This window comes from Loxodonta africana, chromosome 17, assembly GCF_030014295.1.
Source record: "Loxodonta africana isolate mLoxAfr1 chromosome 17, mLoxAfr1.hap2, whole genome shotgun sequence".
Taxonomy (NCBI): Eukaryota; Metazoa; Chordata; class Mammalia; order Proboscidea; family Elephantidae; genus Loxodonta; species Loxodonta africana.
Window position 1 is genome coordinate 4,752,615 of NC_087358.1, and position 20,020 is coordinate 4,772,634.

Below are 20,020 nucleotides of genomic sequence, written 5' to 3' on the forward strand. Positions count from 1 at the left end.
CAATTCAAAGGCATCGATTCTTCTTCGGTCTTCCTTACTCACTGTCCAGCTTTTCCATGTACATGAGCCGACTGAGAGCTCCATGGGTTGGGACAGGCGCACCTTAGTCCTCAGGGCAACATCTTTACTTTTTAATATTTTAAATAGATCTCTTGCAGCCAATTTGCTCAATGGACCTTCTTAATCAAGGAACGTCATGCCCTTTAGCAGCGGTAAAATTTCTTAAATATGTTCTTTGAAAATTTCTCGTTTTTCATTTCTCTTTTCCTTCTTTCACAAACTCTGAATTTTCAGGTATCCAGACCCACAGGACTGACCGATCTTTTCATTCCTTTTTCCTCAACTTTTTTTCTCTTTTTGTTCTACATTCTCGGAGCTTTCATGACTTTTATCTTCTCTTCTACTGAATTAATCTATTTTTAATTTCTTAGAGCTCTTTACAACTTCCTCTTATTTCAAAGCTGTAGTATTTTATCTTAGAATACTGTTTTTTTTTTTTTGGGAATTTGTCTTCTCCTACTTGCATGGCCTATTTCCTCTATATCCCCTCACTCCCCTTTTGTCTGCTGTGGTTTTTGTATTTTAGTTACCATCTTTCACAGCAGCTTTCTTCCAGTGGCTAGTGATGGCAGATGGTTCATATTTAACAGTGAAGCAGTAAAGAGCTGACTGGAAGCTTGTGTGCTGGCAGGCCTTGTCAGCTGCTGGCTTCACTGTCTGGTGATCTGGCTACGCTGTTTCATTGGCGTATCTCCAACTGTCAATATTTTTAGGTCTTTTCTGTTGGGCTGGTCACATTCCCGAGAGAAAAATCTTCCAGTATCCTGCCCAGAGGGCTGGCTGCCAGCATTTGGGAGCCAGGGTGGAAGAGGGCTACTTGGTATGTAAACTTTTACTTAGTCTGTTTTCAGGACCTTTCCCTCAACTGTGCCTAGTGCCCCCCTTCACCTCAAATTCAGAATCCCTCCAACTGGTCTTCTCCAGAGAACAAACTTCTGGTCTTCTGGGGGAAGAGGGATAACTACCTGCCTGCTGTAGGGAGGGACAGAGATGCTAGATGCTTCCTAAACTGTCGACTTATCTTCCTATTTTCTAACTTATCTTCAGAAGTACATGTCGCAGCCACTCTCTGAGTCTTTCTTGGGCCCTCAGGGGAAGCTGAGTGGCCTCTCTGCTGACTCTAAAGCTTTTTTAGGCTTGCCAAGTCATCCCTCTGCTTTCTGGCTTCCAAAATTTTGTTGTTGTTTGTTTCTTCTGACCTTTGTCCTAGGGGTTTTATATACATATATATAAGTCTTAATCTTAGGGGGTTTTGAGAGGGAAGAGAGATAAAAGGATTATTTTCAATATCTGCCACCTTTTTGCTAATTGATTTTGAGTAATTAATTTCCTTAATCTCTCTCAATCTCTGTATCTCATCCAAAAAACTGGAATAAAATCTGTCTAGTCACGAAATTAAAAAAAAAAAAAAGAGAGATGATACAAATCGTACCATCAAGCACTAACAGAAGTATGTTGTTAAGTGCCATTGAGTCAGTTCCAACCCACAGTGAGCCTGTGTACAACAGGACGAAACAATGCCCAGTCCTGTGCCATCCTCATAATTGTTATGCCTGAGCCCATTGTTGCAGCCACTGTGTCAGTCCCTCTGGTTGAGGGTCTTCCTCTTTTTCACTGACCCTCTACCTGACCAAGCATGATGTCCTTCTCCAGGGACTGGTCCCTACTGAGAAAATGTCTGAAGTATGTGAGATGAAGTTCCCCCATCCTCACCTTCAAGGAGCACTCTGGCTGTACTTCTTTCAAGACAGACTTGTTTGTTCTTCTGCCAGTCCGTGGTATAGTCAATATTCTTCACCAACGCCGTAATACAAAGGCATTAATTCTTCTTCAGTCTTCCTTATTCATTGTCCAGCTTTTGCATGCATATATATATACCAAAACCAAACTTGTTGCCGTCGAGTGTATTCTGAATCATAGTGACCCTATAGGACAGCGCAGAACTGTCCCATAGCGTCTCCAGGGAGCGGCTGGTGGATTTGAACTGGCCACCTTTTGGTTAGCAGCCGTAGCTCACCACAGCTCTTAGCCACTGTGCCACCAGGGCTTGACGCATACGTACAGGAGTTTTGAATCCTGGTCCATCTTTTCAAGACTTTTTTACTCCATGTTAGTGACATAAGGTGGACTTTATTTTAAAAAATATTTATTAAAAAGACTATCCCTACCTCATTATATCATTAGAATTAAAAGAAAAAATTAAAGATGGCTTACCAAATTGGTGCACAGCTAATTGGTGTTAAGGAAATACGATGCATAAATAATCTTCTATCTTTTATTGTGCCTAGAAAAAAACATTTTGCATTATATATTATTGAAACTCTAATGGGGGATTTTATTTCCTATGTCAAGTTTATTACACGTTATTGCAAATATTTACACAGAAGATTTGAGGCAGTTATAGACTTTTAAATTTTCAATGCATCTAATGGATGCTCAGTGAATAGCGAACAAAAGAAATCTTGGATTCACAATCTGATAAAAACTATACACCAAATTAACTGAAGTGCAAATGTACAAAAAAAACAGCATAAATACAAAAAACAAAAACAAAATAAACACAGATAAAATCAGCATAAATTTAGCCCAGAAAGATAAACTGAAAACTATTAAAAATGGTTACCTACAGTGAGCAAGAAATGGAGAAGTGGTAAACAGTACAGAGTATGGAGAGGACAGGAAATAGAAACAAGACTTCTCCAAGCACGCCATTCCAGAGTTCTGAGTGAACTATGTAAATGCTTTACACATTCAAATGCAAAATTAAAAAAAAAAAAAGCAAATCCTAAAATTAAAAATGGAAACGAATGTAATCTAATTATTAAGTTGGTAACAACACACAGAAGAATTACTTCTGGTGACATCTGAACACAGTACTCTGTAAACCCATAATAATACATGTTCTAAGGACAAGAACAATCGCAAAGAATTCTTAAACTTTCCTTAGCAGTTTCATTGTTAGAAAGGTTTCAGAGCCGCTAAGTCAGAAGGAAGAAAAGAAAAACAGAAGTACGGGCAGCTTTCTGCACATTCAATCCATTCTTTTTTTTTTTTTTTTTATTAAATATTGTGGTGTAAATATACACACCAAAACGCTTGCCAACACGACTTCCACATTTACGTTTTAGGACGCTGATTACGTTTTCCATGTGGTGCCACCACTATGGCTATCCTTTTTCAAAATATTCCACCACTGTTCACATTAACCCAATGTTCCCACCACCCATTCCACCTTTAAGATAACTTCCAAATCTCTATCATTAATTGAGAGATGTGTTAGAGAACCCCAAAATGCTGATTCCCTGTGGGATTTACTCCTTTGTGTTTCAGAGCTAAGCCTCTATAGTTTAATACAATTATCCCTCACTATCTGAACTCTTCTCATCCAAACTCGAGAAATAGTGAGCAATACTTATACACATTTCATTTCTTTTCAAACACTGGTGGCGTAGCGGTTAAGTGCTACGGCTGCTAAGCAAAAGGTCGGCAGTTCAAATCCGCCAGGCGCTCCCTGGAAACTCTACGGGGCAGTTCTACTCTGTCCTATAGGGTCGCTATGAGCCAGAATTGACTCGACGGCAGTGGGTTTGTGTTTTTTTTTTTTTTCAGTCCATGGTAAGAACTTTGGATTTCAGTGTAAATGAGATAGGGGCCATGGGGCGCTTTAAGCAGCCAAGTGACATGACTGACTTTTGTGTCAGAAGGACAGCTCTGTGCTGTGCTGAAAGGTAGCCCTGGCAGGTGGGTGGTCAAAGACAAAAGTAGGGAGATCACTTAGAAGCTATCATAGTTGAAGGGGCAGAGGTGGAGGTGAGAAGGATTGGCCAGATTCTGGTTACATTTTGAAGTCAGAACCTGCAGGACTTGGTGATGGACTGGATGTGGGTTGTGAGGAAAACAAGAGTAAAAGATGACATCAAGGTTTTGACGTGATCGCCTGGCTGAATGGCACTGCTCCTTACTGAGAAGAGAAAGACAACAGCAGGAGTAGGTTTGGGAACGGAATGGAATCAGTTCGGCACTGGGCATTTTAACTGTGAGATGTGGATAAGAACTCCATCCAAACAGAGGTGTATCGAGCAGGAAAATGGACAAGTAAGTCTGGAGTTCTGGGGACAGGCTAGGGCTGTGGATGTTAACTTTGCTGGTCCCTGGATTAGGGGATACAAGAGCTAAGGACAGAGCCCTAGGGCTCTCCGATGTTTAGAATAAGGAAAGAGTAAGGAAGAGCCAGCAAAGAATGAGAGGAGAAGCCAGTGATACAAGAAGAGAAGCAAGAGAGTGCGGTGGTCTGAAGAAGAGTAAGCAAATGTTGCTAGAACGTGGAGTCAAACGAGGGCTGAGAAACGTCTGCTGGGTCTGGCACCACGGAGACCACTGTGTGACCTACTGGAGGAAAACAGTGATCCTGGTGGATGGTGGGGTCGAAGCCTGACTGGGCTCTGAAACCTGAGCTTTTACTACAACAGGTTTTCACTGAATTCTTCTAGCTTAAAAAAAAAAAAATCCAAAAATGCCATCATTTTATAATCACTTCACACTTCTTATTTATGGAGACCCTCTGCACCCTACCAGGCATTATGAAGGAAAAGCTCATTTAAGAAACAAGGCAAGATGTAAGCTTAACGATTAAACTAGAGTATAAATTATTTCCCAATTACATAAATACCCAAAAGAAATGAAAGAGGTAACTTTCTGGATATCATGTGTATTACCTACACAGGAGGAAAAGGTAAGAATAAAAAGCAAATTTTACCATCTGGAGTGCTTTTTGAAGCTTGTAAGGATTTTTCTTGATTTTCTACTATCCTGTCAAATTCATTTAACAAGCTTCTTTTGATTGGGGGTTCTCCTAAAAAGAAATTTCCATACATGTTTTTAGAGCAAATAATATCAATTTTATTTTTCAAAAGTCAGTTGTTGTTAGTTACTGTTGAGTTGATTGTAACTCATGGTGACCCCATCTGTGTAGAGCAGAACTGTGCTCTGTAGAACTTTCACGGCTGTGATCTTTCCGAAGCGGATTGCCAGGCCTCTCTTCCAAGGCGTCTTTGGATGAGTTGGAACTGCCGACCTTTCAGGTAGTAACTAAAGTACTATCTTATGATTAAAGTAAAAAACACGCAAGTAAAAAATACATAATAATTACAATTTAAATAGTGACTGTTTTAATTCAAAAGAGAAAATCCATTTTTAAATATCAATTTAACATCTTTTACTTTTTCACCGTTTTAAATATTTATCTAATAGGGCCTAGGGATAAACAGGGAGTCCCTGGGTGGCATAAATGGTTAGTGCCTGGCTGAGAACTCAAAGACTGGCGATTTGAGTCCACCAGAGGCTCCTTGGAAGAAAGGCCTGGCAATCTATTTCCAAAGACTCAGCTGCTGAAAACCGTATGCAGTACAGTTCTACTCAGATACATGTGGAGTAGCCATGAGTCTGAATCAACTTGATGGCAACTGGCGTTTTTTCGTTTTAGAGCTAAACACATGTTACCAGATACAACAGATAAGCGACTTTTTAATAAACTGGTGATGAAGGTATAACTCTAGGCTTACTGGAAATAAAGAAAAACAACATTTCTTCAAAGAATGTTTTTTGGCATTAAATTCAAGGGGAACTACTACATAGGCCCTTGAGCTAGAGTCAATGAGTAGGAGAACAGGTTTTTAAAATTACCAAATTAAGTAAAAATATTAATGAAACAAACACTTCTGATTTTAAAAGTCTAAGAGAAAAAAACTGAGCCATAATTCAAACTACAAATGTTCATGTCGTGCTGAGACAGTATGGGACAACAGGTGCTCTGCTTTCTGATGCTATATTACAGGGAATGTATCTGTCAGACTTAGTAAGTAAAAATGTCCACGCAAGGCTTTATCAAGTCTTTGTTCTTTATGAAGGGATTCTGCTGCTTAACAGAGACCTATAATGCTCAAATAACCAAAAGCTGATTAAGCTACATGCTTACATATAACAGAAGAAACCCTGGTGGTACAATGGTTAACCGCTTGGCTGCTTACCTAATCTGCTTTATAAAGATTACAGCCTCAGAAACCCTATGGGGCAGATCTACTGTGTTCTATAGGGTCAGTACGAGTGGAAATCTACTTGACGGCAACAGGTTTTACATATACCGGAAGTGAAGAAAATTAAAGATGTCTTTGAGAATATTTAGGGTATTTTTTTCCAGGCAGAAGATGAAGTCACTTCTGCATTTCAATGTTTTCACTAGACAACAGAAAATAGTTTTAAGTATTATAAACTTGCTACTTTGCTTATAAAGGAAATTCGGCATAGAATGTGACCTAGATATCGTTAGGTGCTGTTGAGTTGGTTCTGACTCCATGAACAACAGAGCAAAATCCTTCTGAGTCCTACACCATTCTTGTAATTGTTGTTACGTTTGAGCCCACTGTTGCAGCCACTGTGCCAATCCAACTCATTGAGGGTATTCCTCTTTTTTGCTCACCTCTGCTTTCCCAAGCATGATGTCCTTCTCCAGGCACTGGTCCCTCCTGATAACATGTCCAAAGTGAGACAAAGTCTCACCATTCTCGCTTCTAAGGAGTATTCTGGCTGTACTTCTTCCAAGACAGATTTGTTCTTTGGTCTGGATGTTGTTTGTCGTTAGGTGCTGTCGAGTCGGTTCCGACTCATAGCAACCTTATGTATGGACCTGGATAGCATTTGATTAAGTAAAACTGTTATCTACCAGGATGACTTAAAGGCAAAAGGCACCAAGCGGAGGAACAAACAGAATGGACCCAGTTTCTTCCACTGTAACTTGAAGGGACTGGCCAAGAGACTTCTGATAACTCAAATATTCTATGAATCTGTAACTTTTTAGAAGGAGCTAGTTATTTAAGGATTTTCTTAACTGGAATGCTCCTCAGAAGCAAGGATGGCAAGACTTTGACTTGCTTACTTTGGTCATTGAGAAAGACCAATCACTAGCAAAGGACATCATGTTTGGTAGAGAAGAGAGCCAGTGAAAACAAGGGAAACCCTCAATGAGATGGACTAACACAATGGTGGCACAATGGACCCAAACAAACCAATCATCATGCAGATGGCCCAGGACTGGGTACATGGTTCTGTTGTACACAGGGTTGCCATGTTGTCAGAGCTGACTTGACGGCCACTGTGTATTCTGAGTGTCCTACAACCTAGGGGGCTCATCTTCTAGCACTCTAATGGACAATATTCTGTTGTGATCCACAGGGTTTTCATCACCTAATTTTCAAAAGTAGATCATTAGGTCTTTCTTTCTGTAACTACAAGCTAGCATGCCAGGACCATTAAGGTCCTCAGTTCTTACTAATTTGCAAATCAAAAGGAAAAAGTAGGAACTTACCTGCTGAGACAAGCGCATTTCTTCTTTTCCCAATTCTTACAGCCGGTTCCTCACTTTTTGGGCAGGTAAGTTGAGGATGTTTGGCATGACTCGGCGGTTCAGAATCTGTCAGCTCGCCGTCTTCCATAAAAGCTCTGGCAATCTCTACTGCTTCTGTTTCAAAACGGTTTTCTGGATCTTTGGAGTAAGTAGAACAAACTTCCATGTTTGTTTTCACAGGAAGATTAGAAAAAGTTTTGATTTTACTAATTTCCATTTTTATATTTCTAGGCAAAGTTTGCTCTTTTGCCAAAAGATGAACATTCTCAACTAGTGATACCTCTTGCTTAGACTGACAGAGATGCGGAGAAGCTTTGATAGGGTGGTCGGTTTCTGAAGAACCATTTTCAACGTTAGAGTTATTTGAGAACCGAAATTCTTTATAGTAGGTTTTTTCCATTTTGGCATTTACAGGGTGTTTTGGGATTCTCTTACCAATGGGAGGAGGTGTTTTTGATACGTCTTGTCTAGACGTAGGTAAATGATGACTACATTCAGTCGTGATTCTATCAAATTCCTCTAACATTTCTTTAGCTTTGTGTAAGGCACTTTCAGAAATTAAAACCTGTTTTCCACTTGCTGTACTAAATCCAGAGGAGGCAGACAAGTTCACACTAGACGAAAAGCCTTCCTGGGGTGGTAGCAATTTGTTTTTGGTATGTATCACAGTATTTTTTTCTTTGGTGAACTTGTTTGAATCTTCATTACTTTTAAAGGATAGTTTGGAAAAGAGATACTTGGTACTCTCTTCAATCTCAGAAAACACCTGTCTTGTCTTTTGTAATGAAGCATCTGACACCTGTACAGATTTCCCACTTGCTGTGCTAAAAATCCCACAAGCATTTGTAGAAGAGAGAGACTTGGGAAGCATCCCCGTGTTCAATTTACATACGTCAGAAGTTTTCAAGTTAACCTGACAAGGCCGTATTTCACAAACTTTGTCCAATTCAGACATACTCTGGTTATGTGGTAAAATTTGTGCACTATGAATGTCATCAAGAGCCTCACGTGAATGCATGCTGCACTCCTCGCCACCTAGAGGGTTAGGAAAAGCATCACCTTCTGGACCATCTAATTCTGCAGAGCAATCTGCCACAGGTTTCGTTTTATCAGCGTCTGATTTACTCTCAGTGTTTTGCTGAACGACCTTACTGGAGCTGTCTGCAAATATCTCACTCACTCTTTTTATTGTTTCACGTGAAACAGATACTATTTTACCACTTGCTGTACTGAATACAGGTGGTCCAACCTCAAAATTATTTAAATCAGATATAATGAATTCAGTGGCTACGTTTTCATTTTTGCATGGTGAAGTGCCAGTCACAAGTTTCTGAGCACAAATATCTTCATTTCCAGTTTGTGGGTTTGTGTTTGCTTTTCTTACCGTAGACGTTACTTCGGAAACACTAGTACTTTTTCTGTCTTTAACATTCTTCACCACTCGCTCAATACCACCATTGTCCATCTTATTTTTTGAGAGATACCCTGATTCATTATGTACCTCATCTGAATGACACAAATCAGAATTGTGTAAACAGTTGTTACTTAAGTAACTTAGATCTTGTTTTTCAGAGAGATGGTTTTTGTCATTTTCTGTTATGATGCTATCTGAACTATTTCCATATGAGGGGTTTCCTACACAACCCTGAGGGTGTTCTTTTAAACAAGCAACCTTGGCAGCATTTATTTTTCCTGGCTGATCCTCCAATTCTCCTTCTCTAACCCATTTCTTTGCTTCAGATAGTGACGTCTGACTCACAGAAATCTGCCTGCCACGTCCTGTGTAAAACGCTAAAGCTGTATTTTCACTGGCTGAACAGGTTGAGCGGTTTCGGAAACAAGTCGTAGGACTTTTCGCTGTTTCCTTTTCTACATTTTCATGTACTTCAACTTCCGAAGAAACACTACTTGACGTTTTGAGATTTTCAGTGTGGCTACATAAATGATCATTCACGAGCTCCATGGTCTCATCGGAAAAAACGCCTCTCTTATTATCGCCTAGAGAATTCACCATGTCTTCAGACTTCGAGAAAGTAGTTGTCTCGACTGTCTTACATGCTAATTCAAGCCCTTCTTTACACTCCTCTATCTCCTTTACAGTCTTTGCCCCTTGATGTGGAAAACTGAAGACTTCACTACTGTTATCTTGCTCGTTTTCATCGAAGAGATTTTTCACTTTGTCCAAAGATTGCTTTGCAATTTTTACTTTTTTCCCACTAGCTGTATGAAAACCCAACATGGTGGGTTCTCTGGTCTTTTCAATTTCACATTTGGGTTGTCGGTGGACAGTCAGTAATTTATTTTCAGTACCAACTGGGTTACTTCCTTCCCATATTTTATTTTTAACCGTATTTCTTTCCTCATTACTTGAACTGTCCATTTTGTTATTTAGGTCAGAAAGCAATTCAGAGCTCAGAGAATCTGAAAAGTTACTCAATTCTTCTTCTGCATACTTTTTATCAAATAAACTTACAACTTTATTTAGTGACTCTTTGGAGACTCTGATATTTTTCCTATTTGCAGCCTGAATGGGTAAATCACATATGTCAAAATTTTTCACATTTTGCCCCATTTTATTAGAAGCTGACTGTTTATCTGAACTATCAACATGAAATGTTTCTTCAGCTTTCACAACCTCCAAACAAGTTAAATCTGATACACCTTCTTTAATTTCATTGTTTCCCTCCTTTATAAACTGCCTAGGTACTTCTAGATACACGTCGTGCTGATCAGTCATACATGGCAAGGCATTTTCATCTTCATAAATACAAACGGTATCATTTCTACTTGACTCATTGCCATTGGATTCTCCTAAGTTGCAAGCATTTCTACTGGTACCAGTACATTTGTCTTCTTCATCTGTGTTTCTCTTACAACTGTCAGTATTCCACTCAACGAACATGCCAGTAGTTATGTCAATATTATTTTGTAATATAACGTGGCATTTACTATGTTTCTCACTCAAATTTTCATCACTGTTGAAGTTTTTTAACTCAGACACGGAGACGACAGAAGCACACTGACTCCGAGAGGATCCTCCGCGATCTACTTCCGCAGAAGCGTCTTCACGAACGTCCTCAATATCCCTGAACAGCTTCAGAGCACTCTGCAGAGCTTCACCAGAAACACTGATCTTTGTGCCAAGTGCAGAACAAAAGCCTGTAAATTTCTCTTTATTTTTATGTGTTAAACAGCCAGAAGCACTTTCATCACTGTTACTTTTCAGCAGGCCAGCAACCTTCTGCTTATCTCCAACCGCACCGTCCCATTTCTTGCTGTTATCCACCTGGCTGGTAGGTGGGGCATTAGTTGTGACGCCACGAGCAACATCTTTCCAACCCTCAGAAGAGTTATTCAAGACAGTTATCTGGTTTTCAGACCTCTCACATGTATTATTCTCTAATATGCGGCTTGGTTTTCTGAACTGTGTAAATTCAAACTGACTTCCTGATTCTTCCAAAATAGTAGAAAGTTCTGTGATTTCTGCCTTTTGGCTAGGTGTTAAATTATGGTTTGAATTAAAATCTTGTTTTAAAGATAAAATCTGAGGCGCTGTGCGACCACTTCTATTGTCAGAGACAAACACACTGTTCCACTCGTCCCCAGATGCGGTTTTCAGCGTCTGCCAATCTAGTGCATGAGGTCTGTTCAGTTTCTTTTGATCATCTAATGATAAGGGATTTACAATTTCAACACAAGCTAAACTTTCAGGATACTGGTCTTCAATATCTTTGAAGAGCGCTTTGCTTTTCTTAATGTTGTGTTCAGAGAGTTTTATCTCTTTATCAGAAGCTGTTCTGAAGCCACCTCCAAAGCTGTAATTTGAAACTGGATCTAAGAGTCCTGCTCGTCTTCCCACGTAACTGTTATTTCTGCTTGATTTCCTGTCTACCTCCAAGGAGACGTCTGACTTTACATGTTGACTTAGAGTCATTTTTAGATGCTGCTTTTCACGATTTCTGTTCTCCTCTGTAAGATCACGGACTACATCTGATGAGTCATCACCTTCTGTAAGCAGTAGTTGGGCTGCCCGTTCATCACCTATGTCTGAATACACTACCATGGTGGGGCTCTTGAGAACGGGCTCTTTCACACAGCCGAAGCTTGCCTTGGGAAGTCCCTTTATATCTTCTAAAATAGCCGTATTCCTTTTATTTGTCATTTGAAAGACACAATTATCCTCATTCTCTGGGAAAAGTTCTTTGGAGTTTGGATCTATAGTTATTTTTGAAATTAAAGCAGTTTCTTCTTGCTCTTTTGAGATTACTGTGACATCTATATTTTGGTTAAATTGTACCTTCACAAAATGTGAGGCTACTTTCATGTATTTTTCAGGGGGTGACAACTCAGCTTTTTTAGAATTTTCATTCAAGACAAACATTTCTTGATTTTTTTCCAGGGGAATATTTTTGGTTAATTCAAAAGTGGCTTCACGATTCTTATGTTTCAGTTCCTCTGACATTTTATATGATTCTTTATCTCTAGAAATCACAACTGAGTTTGATAGAGGATCCTTGGACCGAGGAGTTAAACCAAGACTGCTGGCATTATGATGGTCATATAAAAAGCTTTTCTGCAGTTGAAAGTGAACACCACTAAGTTCAACTTCTGAATGTCGTACTGCCGGGCGATGTGCTGCAGCCAAGACCTTTCTTTTTACATCTGAAGCTCTCTGGCCTGTGGGATCACCATCACCATGGCTTTCCTGTAGGCACGACGGACAGTCAGGTCCTGTGGTTACAGGGGACAGCGGTTCTTCTGTATTAACTTCCGTTGCTTTATAATCCAGATCCTGAGATATTACTTTATTATTACAACTGCTTTCATTATTGGAACTTTTTCTCAGAATTGTCTTGAAAGAGCTGGTTAAAGACAAAGTTGGTCCTTCAGTATCATTCTGTGAACTATTTTTTTTGACGGAAGAATGCAATAAACCTAAAGACACAAAGTGAAAAAATAAAATTTAAGCATCATCAATACATTCACTAAATATTTTTCACTAAGAAGGTAGTATCTAAAATGAGAATTATATGAAAAGCAGTAAGTGAATGTCACTGATTTAAAGAATTCTAAATACTCTCTATTTTGTAATCGTATTTTCCCGCTGAAGATACATAGCAACCAGTATTTTTTTTTTTACAATGTGCATCAGTTCAATCAAAACTAGCACATAGCTCAAGGAAGTAGCTAGCCACCACATACAAAACTCAACAAGTGGCTTTTATCAGAAAATAAGTTCACAAGTAAGTGAGGCAAAGGAAAAGAATGAGAAAAATAGCCATTTCCTTTAGTTAATTATTCCGGCTTTCATACGAAAAAGAACAAATGCCAATTTTTAAAAACAGGCTCTACATGTAAAGGGCCTGAAAGATGACCTAATCTCACTTACAAAAGCCAAATGGGTTAAATTGTTCTGGTAAGTTAATTTTCTCAATCCTCTGAATTTTCTACTGAGCAATTCAAAATTCTCAGTCAGTGACCATTACTACATATTAACTATTTCTTTGGCTTTAACTCTGATATCTAAAGCAGCAAACATTTTTCTCTGGAAATTAATCCAAACCTACAACAGCTTCTCTCTACTCCAGTCCTACCAGCCTTACTGTCCACTAGGCAATTATCAGCCACTAAAGCTTCTTAAAGCTTCTAGGAAGAAGAAAAAACTCCTTAAAAAAAAAAAAAATTCAGTTTAGCTACTGAGAAGCCAACGCTGTTGCTGTTGTTAGGTACCCATGGAGTCGATTCTGACCCCTGGTGACCCCAGGGGACAGAGCAGAACTGCCCCGTAGGGTTTCTCAGGCTGTCATCTTTACAGGAGCAGATCACCAGGTCTTTCTCCCATGGAGCTGCTGGGTGGGTTTGAACCACCGACCTTTCATTTAGCAGCTAAGTGCTTAACCATTGTGCATCCAGGGCTCCTTGATAAGCAAAGAGTTGCTAAAATAAAAAATGAGTTTCACTGTGCACACTCTGGGCACCCAGAAACACTGTGATAACTTCAAGCAATCTCTAAGTACTTCACTACGCAAGAAAAAATTGCTACTTTATTTTAGGACTGCCTTACTTTAAATTTGCTACCAATTACCTTTTTTTCCCTCTTTTTTCACATGCTTCAGAGCTAATACACAGTATATAACACAACATTTTTAGAGTTGCCCAGTTTGCTACCATATATTAATAAACATTTATAGCAGAAAGTAGTTAAAATGGCAAATTTTTTACTTACATTTTACCACAATCAAAAAAAAGTTAAAGCAGAAATTTAGCAGCCAAGCCTTTGACGCATATGCAGCAAACTAATCCAATGAGTTTAAAAAAACTGATTTTGGATACGGTAACTAAAGGCCTAAACAATAACGCATGTGGACGCTACCCGAGATTGACTACAAGACAATCGAATTAAAAACAAAAACAAATCTAAACTACCAAAGGAGAGCTGGCTGTATGTTAAAAAAAAAAAAAAAGAGTAAAGAATTTCACATATTCAGAAAAGAGACCTTGTCATCACCATCATGAAACTATACGCATTATTCACAATGAAAAGAGGTACCTGAACCACTATTTAGGAACGTAAGCGGTGCTTCAAATTGGGCTGAACAGTGAGTTGGTTCAGATTCTTGATCTTTCTGCATTTTTTCCCCTGGATAAGATGCTTTATCATTTACAGAATAAATAAACTTTTTTGTTTTCTTTTTCAAAGTGGATATTAAACCAGCATTCTTCAAAGTTACAGAAGCATGTTTGGTGGTGACTGGGCAGCTTCCATTACCAACTAAACTTGGACATAAGGAACCCCATCTCTGGGAGCAATTAGCACCTATTTCCAATCCACTTTCAGGGGCTTCAGGTTTTTCTTTTAAGTTTGAATCAGTCATATTATCTGAGAAAACCACACCAAAAGCCACATCAGGTGATTCTCTTATCTTGAAAATAGACTTTGTGATACCCTGAGACAGAGAAGCTACCGGAGAAGTTCCGGATGCTGTTTGCTTTACTGCAAGAATGGAGTCTTTATGAGATAAAGGACTCTGCTCTTCCTCGCTCTTATTTACCACTCTTTCCTCATTCAGTAGCTTCTCTGTTTTTGGTAAACGTGAAATGCGTGACAAAGAATTTTCTGAAGTAGTGAAGTTGGCACATTCTTCCTCTGTGCCTATTAGGTCTTTTTCCGAATTATTTTGGTCACAAGAAGTAGGTAGTAGGGGTATTCTCTCCATCTGAGTTCCATTTAGGCCAGAGAGGGTTAGCTGAGGCCACTCAGAGGCTGAAGATGCTACAAGCTCCTTGGACACCGTGTGGCCGATATTCCCAGTGGGCTCTTCACCTGGTGCACTGGAACCTAATGGGTCACTGTCATTTGGTTCCATTTCAAACGCAAACAAATGTCTACTTTCTTCCAGTTTTTTAGCTTCCTCACATTCACCAGCTTTTGTTTTATTGAAATATTTTTTCCTAGTCTTGTCAGTCTTTACTTTTTGTAGATTTCCTGTTTTATATTTACTAACACACAGTGAAAAACTATCTTCTTCAGAAATATGTGCAACTGTTTCATGTCCTTCTTCTTCTAGAGCACTTGGCGCTCCCCCTTCAGGATGGTCTTCACAGCTATTCACTTCACCAAGGAAGTTCCCCAATTCTGCTGAAACTGAAAACAGAAGCACAGTGAGAAGAAACAGAACCATAACATTAATACTAGTCTCCCAGAAGAAGTACATGCTAAAACTGCACTTAACTTAGCATTGAAAAGGTTATTCTGAGTGCTAACTATCATTTCTTTAACCACCCTTCCCATGTTTTTGGTAAAGACCGATTTTAAAGTACCCAGCGTCTTTTATTCAGGCTCCAGTCCCTAAGAGTCTTTCTCTTCCAGCTCTACAAAGTTAAAACTCACCTTACCTTACTTCATATACAATTTAATTTTCTAAGACCCATCAAACCAAATGTTTCAAATCCATTTTGTGGACCTCAACAACTGAGAATAAAATCTGATTTTGCACACGTACACACACACACAGAAATAAGTGTGTGTATATATGACAGTGCACACACACAAATCCACAGACATCCAGTCCTGCACATTTAGGCAGACACATACAAAGAAAAACGCAGTGTTCCCATGACCTGGCTAGTAAGACCTGTGGTGTATCTATATTCGTATTTATTTTTTAATGAGAAAATCAGGCCTTCTCATTTTGCTAATTGTAAGTCTTACTCTCTTCATTTCTGAAGGCTTTGAGTAATGGGTTTTGTTTTTCTGTCACAACAGCATCTAAATAGCACTGTCTTAGTATGATGGTTGAACATTTTCATCCAAATCAAGTTAGTTCCTAGCCTCAAGGCCTTGAGACAGAAACACCAGTTTGGTAATCAAGAAAAAAGGGGCAACAGTTAAATGATGTCTATTAAAAGCAGCCCTTCAGCTAAGCACAGGGACTCACCACGACTTATCACTTCTCCTTGGTTTTCATTTTCACTGTCTGGCACAGAAGGGATAAACTGGTCATTTTTCTTCAGACTTTTATTATGGTTGGAAAAATGGTTTTTCGAAATCTGCAAAAGTTATATTTTAAAATCAATAGTACACAAACTCACAGTATAGCAATTTAAAATATATACAAGGATGTCAAGGTGCACACACTTATATATATACACATATACATACATACACACACGTGCAACTTACTCTTAGAGAGATAAGCAAGTTTCATGCGAAGTCAAAGACAATCACATACAGAAGCAGGTTTACAGACTCTCAAAGCCTTAGACAAAACATAAAGTAGGAAGTGAAAAATGCAAGATGAATAATTTATCAAGGCCATCTAAAATTCTAGGCAATTTCAATAGAAAAACCAATTTGTCATATTTACTTACAGCAGAATCATCAGGAAATACAGTTTCAGGTGCTTCCTCATCTCTGACTGTAAAAAAAAAAAAAAAATTCCATTTACCTGTATCACACATTTACCTGTACTGTATTACACACTGGAGCCCTGGGGGCGCAGTGGCTAAGAGCTTGGCTGCTAACCAAAAGGTCGGCAGTTCAAATCCAGCAGCCACTTCTTGGAAATCCTGTGGCACAGCTCTACCCTGTCCTATAGGGTGGCTGTGTATCAGAATCAACTCGACAGCGATGGGTTATTTGGTCACGGGTATTACATATTACACACTAAAGTCAATGCAAAAACTTTCACTAAATGGCATGAGCAAGTATGTATTTTTTGGTCAGACATCAAAAAGCACACACGCTACTGGATTAAATGACACACGTGAAACAAAATAAATTGACCTGATTACAGCAATTAGAAAGGTCAGTCAACACAGGAATGAGCAGTACTCACTTCCTTGGTGCCACTCATAAGGCAATAAGAACTATAGCCTGGTGATCTGGACTTTATGGCAGTACTGTTCATAACGACTTTGAAGAAGCAGATGGAGTTGTGTGGTCAAGACATAAACACTAAAGCTTGAAGCTGTTTAGACAACAATGCTGTCTAAAGGCACATCATATGTTAAACACGTCTTACTCTTCAAAATGCTTCTACCCAGATTATTTCATATGAACCACAAAAGAAGAACGCTATCTTCCTCCCAGTAAGAGAGGAATCAAAATGGTATGTATGTTTGCTAAAATAAACAAAATAATAATAATAAATTAAGTCCTGGTTTGGGTATAAATTAAACTCAAGCTCTGAGTACAACCCATATATACATAAATACAGACACATATATACACATACAAGGAAAACAGAAGTTTTACAAAACGAACATTTCAGATAATCTCATGATTATACCATTTCAATTATAAAACTGAAGATTTCAGTTTAGTACCACTGTTAACACAGAACTGTAGAACGGATTTAAGTAGAGAGAGAGAAAGCTTATTTGACATTGTACTTTAATGCCTACGTATAAAAATGATTTGTAAAAAATTCACATTTTCACACCAAATATTGGTTCTTAAATGCTCATGTGTAGGTAAATGGGTGTAAAGCTCTTCTAGGTCACAGACACAGCACTAAAACGCAGCGCTGGGCTCCCACAGAGCACTACTTCAGGTACTTATGGTTTATCCAGTGTACCCTCAATGATTCATTTATCAAAATGACATATTTATCAAAACAGTATCATCTAATATTTTATTTTTATACTTTCCTTTTAAAAGCACTTTTAGAAGTACTAGAGATGTCAACAACATCTACCTTTTTTTACACGATACACACGTTTGCTAGTATTACCTATTAGCACAGTAGAACTAAGAGTCGGTGGTGTGGCTAAAGAACTTGACCAAGACATATCTGGGTCCACCTCAGCTCCTAGACTCTCAGAAATACGTTTTGGTGTCTGACCCTGGAAATAAAATAGTTTATTAAATACATACATACTTCTAACATGTACCCAAGAATAAGGGAGTCGTTTCTGTTCTCTTCCAAATAATCACTGAATTTTGCAAGTCGCTTACTTTTTAGGCTTTCGTTTTCTTTAGTTATCTGCTTCCGAAAGGGCCTGCTCTTGAAAACCCTATGCAGCAGCTCCACTCTGCACTCACGGGGTCCCTGACTTGGAATGAACTTGACAGCAATCAACAACAACAAGGGTGTCCAATTTTATTTCGTGGAAATACACGGATGGACAATGTTTTTTCACTCGCTCATTTCTTTCACTTGTCATTTACTGAGTGCCAGTGTGAGGCAGTAAGCTAGGTACACCTCTGTAAACCTCAGGGCAAAGTAGAATACTGGTGTCAGCTGCCACCAAGGTGGCCTTGACTCATGGCGACCCCACGCAAAACAAGATTAGACTGGTGTGATCCAGAGCATTTTTGTTGGCTGACCAGGCCTTTCTTCCTGGTTTATCTTATTCCGGAAGCACCACAGAAACCTGAGCAGCATCAGAGAACACGCAAGTCTCCACCGACAGGCACGCGGTGGCTGCGGACAAGGTGCGGTGGTCGGGCATCGGGCCTGGGTCTCCTGTTGTCAGTTCTCCACTATTCCACAATAAAAATAAACCAGACAGAATGCTCACCTTCATAAGCTTTGGTGTATGAAATAAACTTCCACATAATACTGGGGGGAAAAAGAAAGAAATTACTAAGTTTTATATGCCTTAAAGTTTCTAGTATTCTCAGAATAAAAAGCCTTGTCTTTATTCATTCATACCCGACTTTTCTCTTTGTGGTGTTACATGCATGCATCGCAGAACAGGACTAAAACAAAACAAAACAAATACCTCGGATTATTCAAAAGATAATAGATATGGCAAAAAGCAACAAAACGCTAGTTAACAATCTTATTGCAAAAAAATACAGACTCATTATCAATTGCTTGAATTATACTTTTTAAATCTTTTTAGATTACTTTTTAAAAAGTAAATACCTATGAAGAATTGACAGCAACGGGTTTGGGGTTTTTTTTGGAAGTAATGTTTAAACGTTCATTGAAAGCAATGTATAAAGTACTCACAAATTTCAACTTCTTGGAACTGTGTATTTTGAATTTAAAAATTATGTAAAGTGAATATGAACACCTAAGACCATCACATTCTCACCAAAGATTTAAAGGACATGAATAAATTTTAAACTGATAATTTCAAAGATTTATGGCTTTCCATCATTAATATTTGTTAAACAGTCACAGAAAATAATATACAGAAAACCAGCCAATTCAATGTTATCAGAAAAACAGGGTAAATGTTTCTAATGTAAAAATTATTCTATGAAAGGTCTCAACTTAAGAGGAAATTATTTAAAAATAGAAGATCCTCTACCAGGTTCAGCCAAAACATTATCATGAAAATTAGATGCATTTCTATAAAACAAATATCATACACAGAAAAACACCCTGGCTTTTGAAAAACAAAAGAAAAATGTTCTCTAAGTATTTTAACAGAACAGATTCATCATACCTTTCACTAAGACAAGGATTGAGAGGCGGGCTGGTAACATCCTTTGCTTGAGACATTTCAGCCCTCACTGAGAAACGACTTTGTTTACTACTGGCAATATCCTTTCCTGAAATACAGGACAATAATTATATGACAGTGTACATGCTCTGGACTGTGAACGTTCATCTTACGAAAGTAGTTAAAAACGAAAGGCCTCATCTGTACCGCGAAGGGGAAACCCTGGTGGCGTAGTGTTAAGTGCTACAGCTGCTAACCAAAGGGTTAGCAGTTTGAAAACGCCAGGCGCTCCTTGGAAACTCTATGGGGCAGTTCTACTCTGTCCCATAGGGTCGCTATGAGTCGGAATCAACTTGACAGTACTGGATTTTGGTTTGGTACTGGGAAGGGGACTATGTGGGAAGTTCAGTCTGAAGGGGTTTTGCACTTTGCCGATTCCCAGGATGTCTCCCCGTTCAGCGCCACGTTAGGCACGTGATATGCATAAGACCCTCTGGGTGATGCAATTCAAGACACAGCTTTAACCTCAAGTTCATAACCTAGTCAAGAGATTTTCTGAATGTACACAAGTGGGACACAAAGTAGAATGTGATGTGTTCTCTTACTGTTACACACAGTATTATGGGATCACGGAGGATAAAAAGAAGGGAAAAGGCGTTT

At 38.9% G+C, this 20,020-nt stretch overlaps 1 protein-coding gene across 1 annotated transcript in view; it reads right to left on the reverse strand.

The window, feature by feature from the left end:
* BRCA2 (BRCA2 DNA repair associated) overlaps positions 1-20,020 on the reverse strand; it is an 82,364-nt gene that overhangs the window by 42,798 nt on the left and 19,546 nt on the right. The window contains 10 exon segments of the mRNA XM_064269931.1: positions 2,275-2,344; positions 4,817-4,912; positions 7,421-12,394; positions 14,010-15,104; positions 15,898-16,009; positions 16,331-16,377; positions 17,695-17,806; positions 18,485-18,525; positions 18,619-18,665; positions 19,364-19,469. Coding sequence (XP_064126001.1) covers positions 2,275-2,344; positions 4,817-4,912; positions 7,421-12,394; positions 14,010-15,104; positions 15,898-16,009; positions 16,331-16,377; positions 17,695-17,806; positions 18,485-18,525; positions 18,619-18,665; positions 19,364-19,469 — 6,700 coding nt within the window.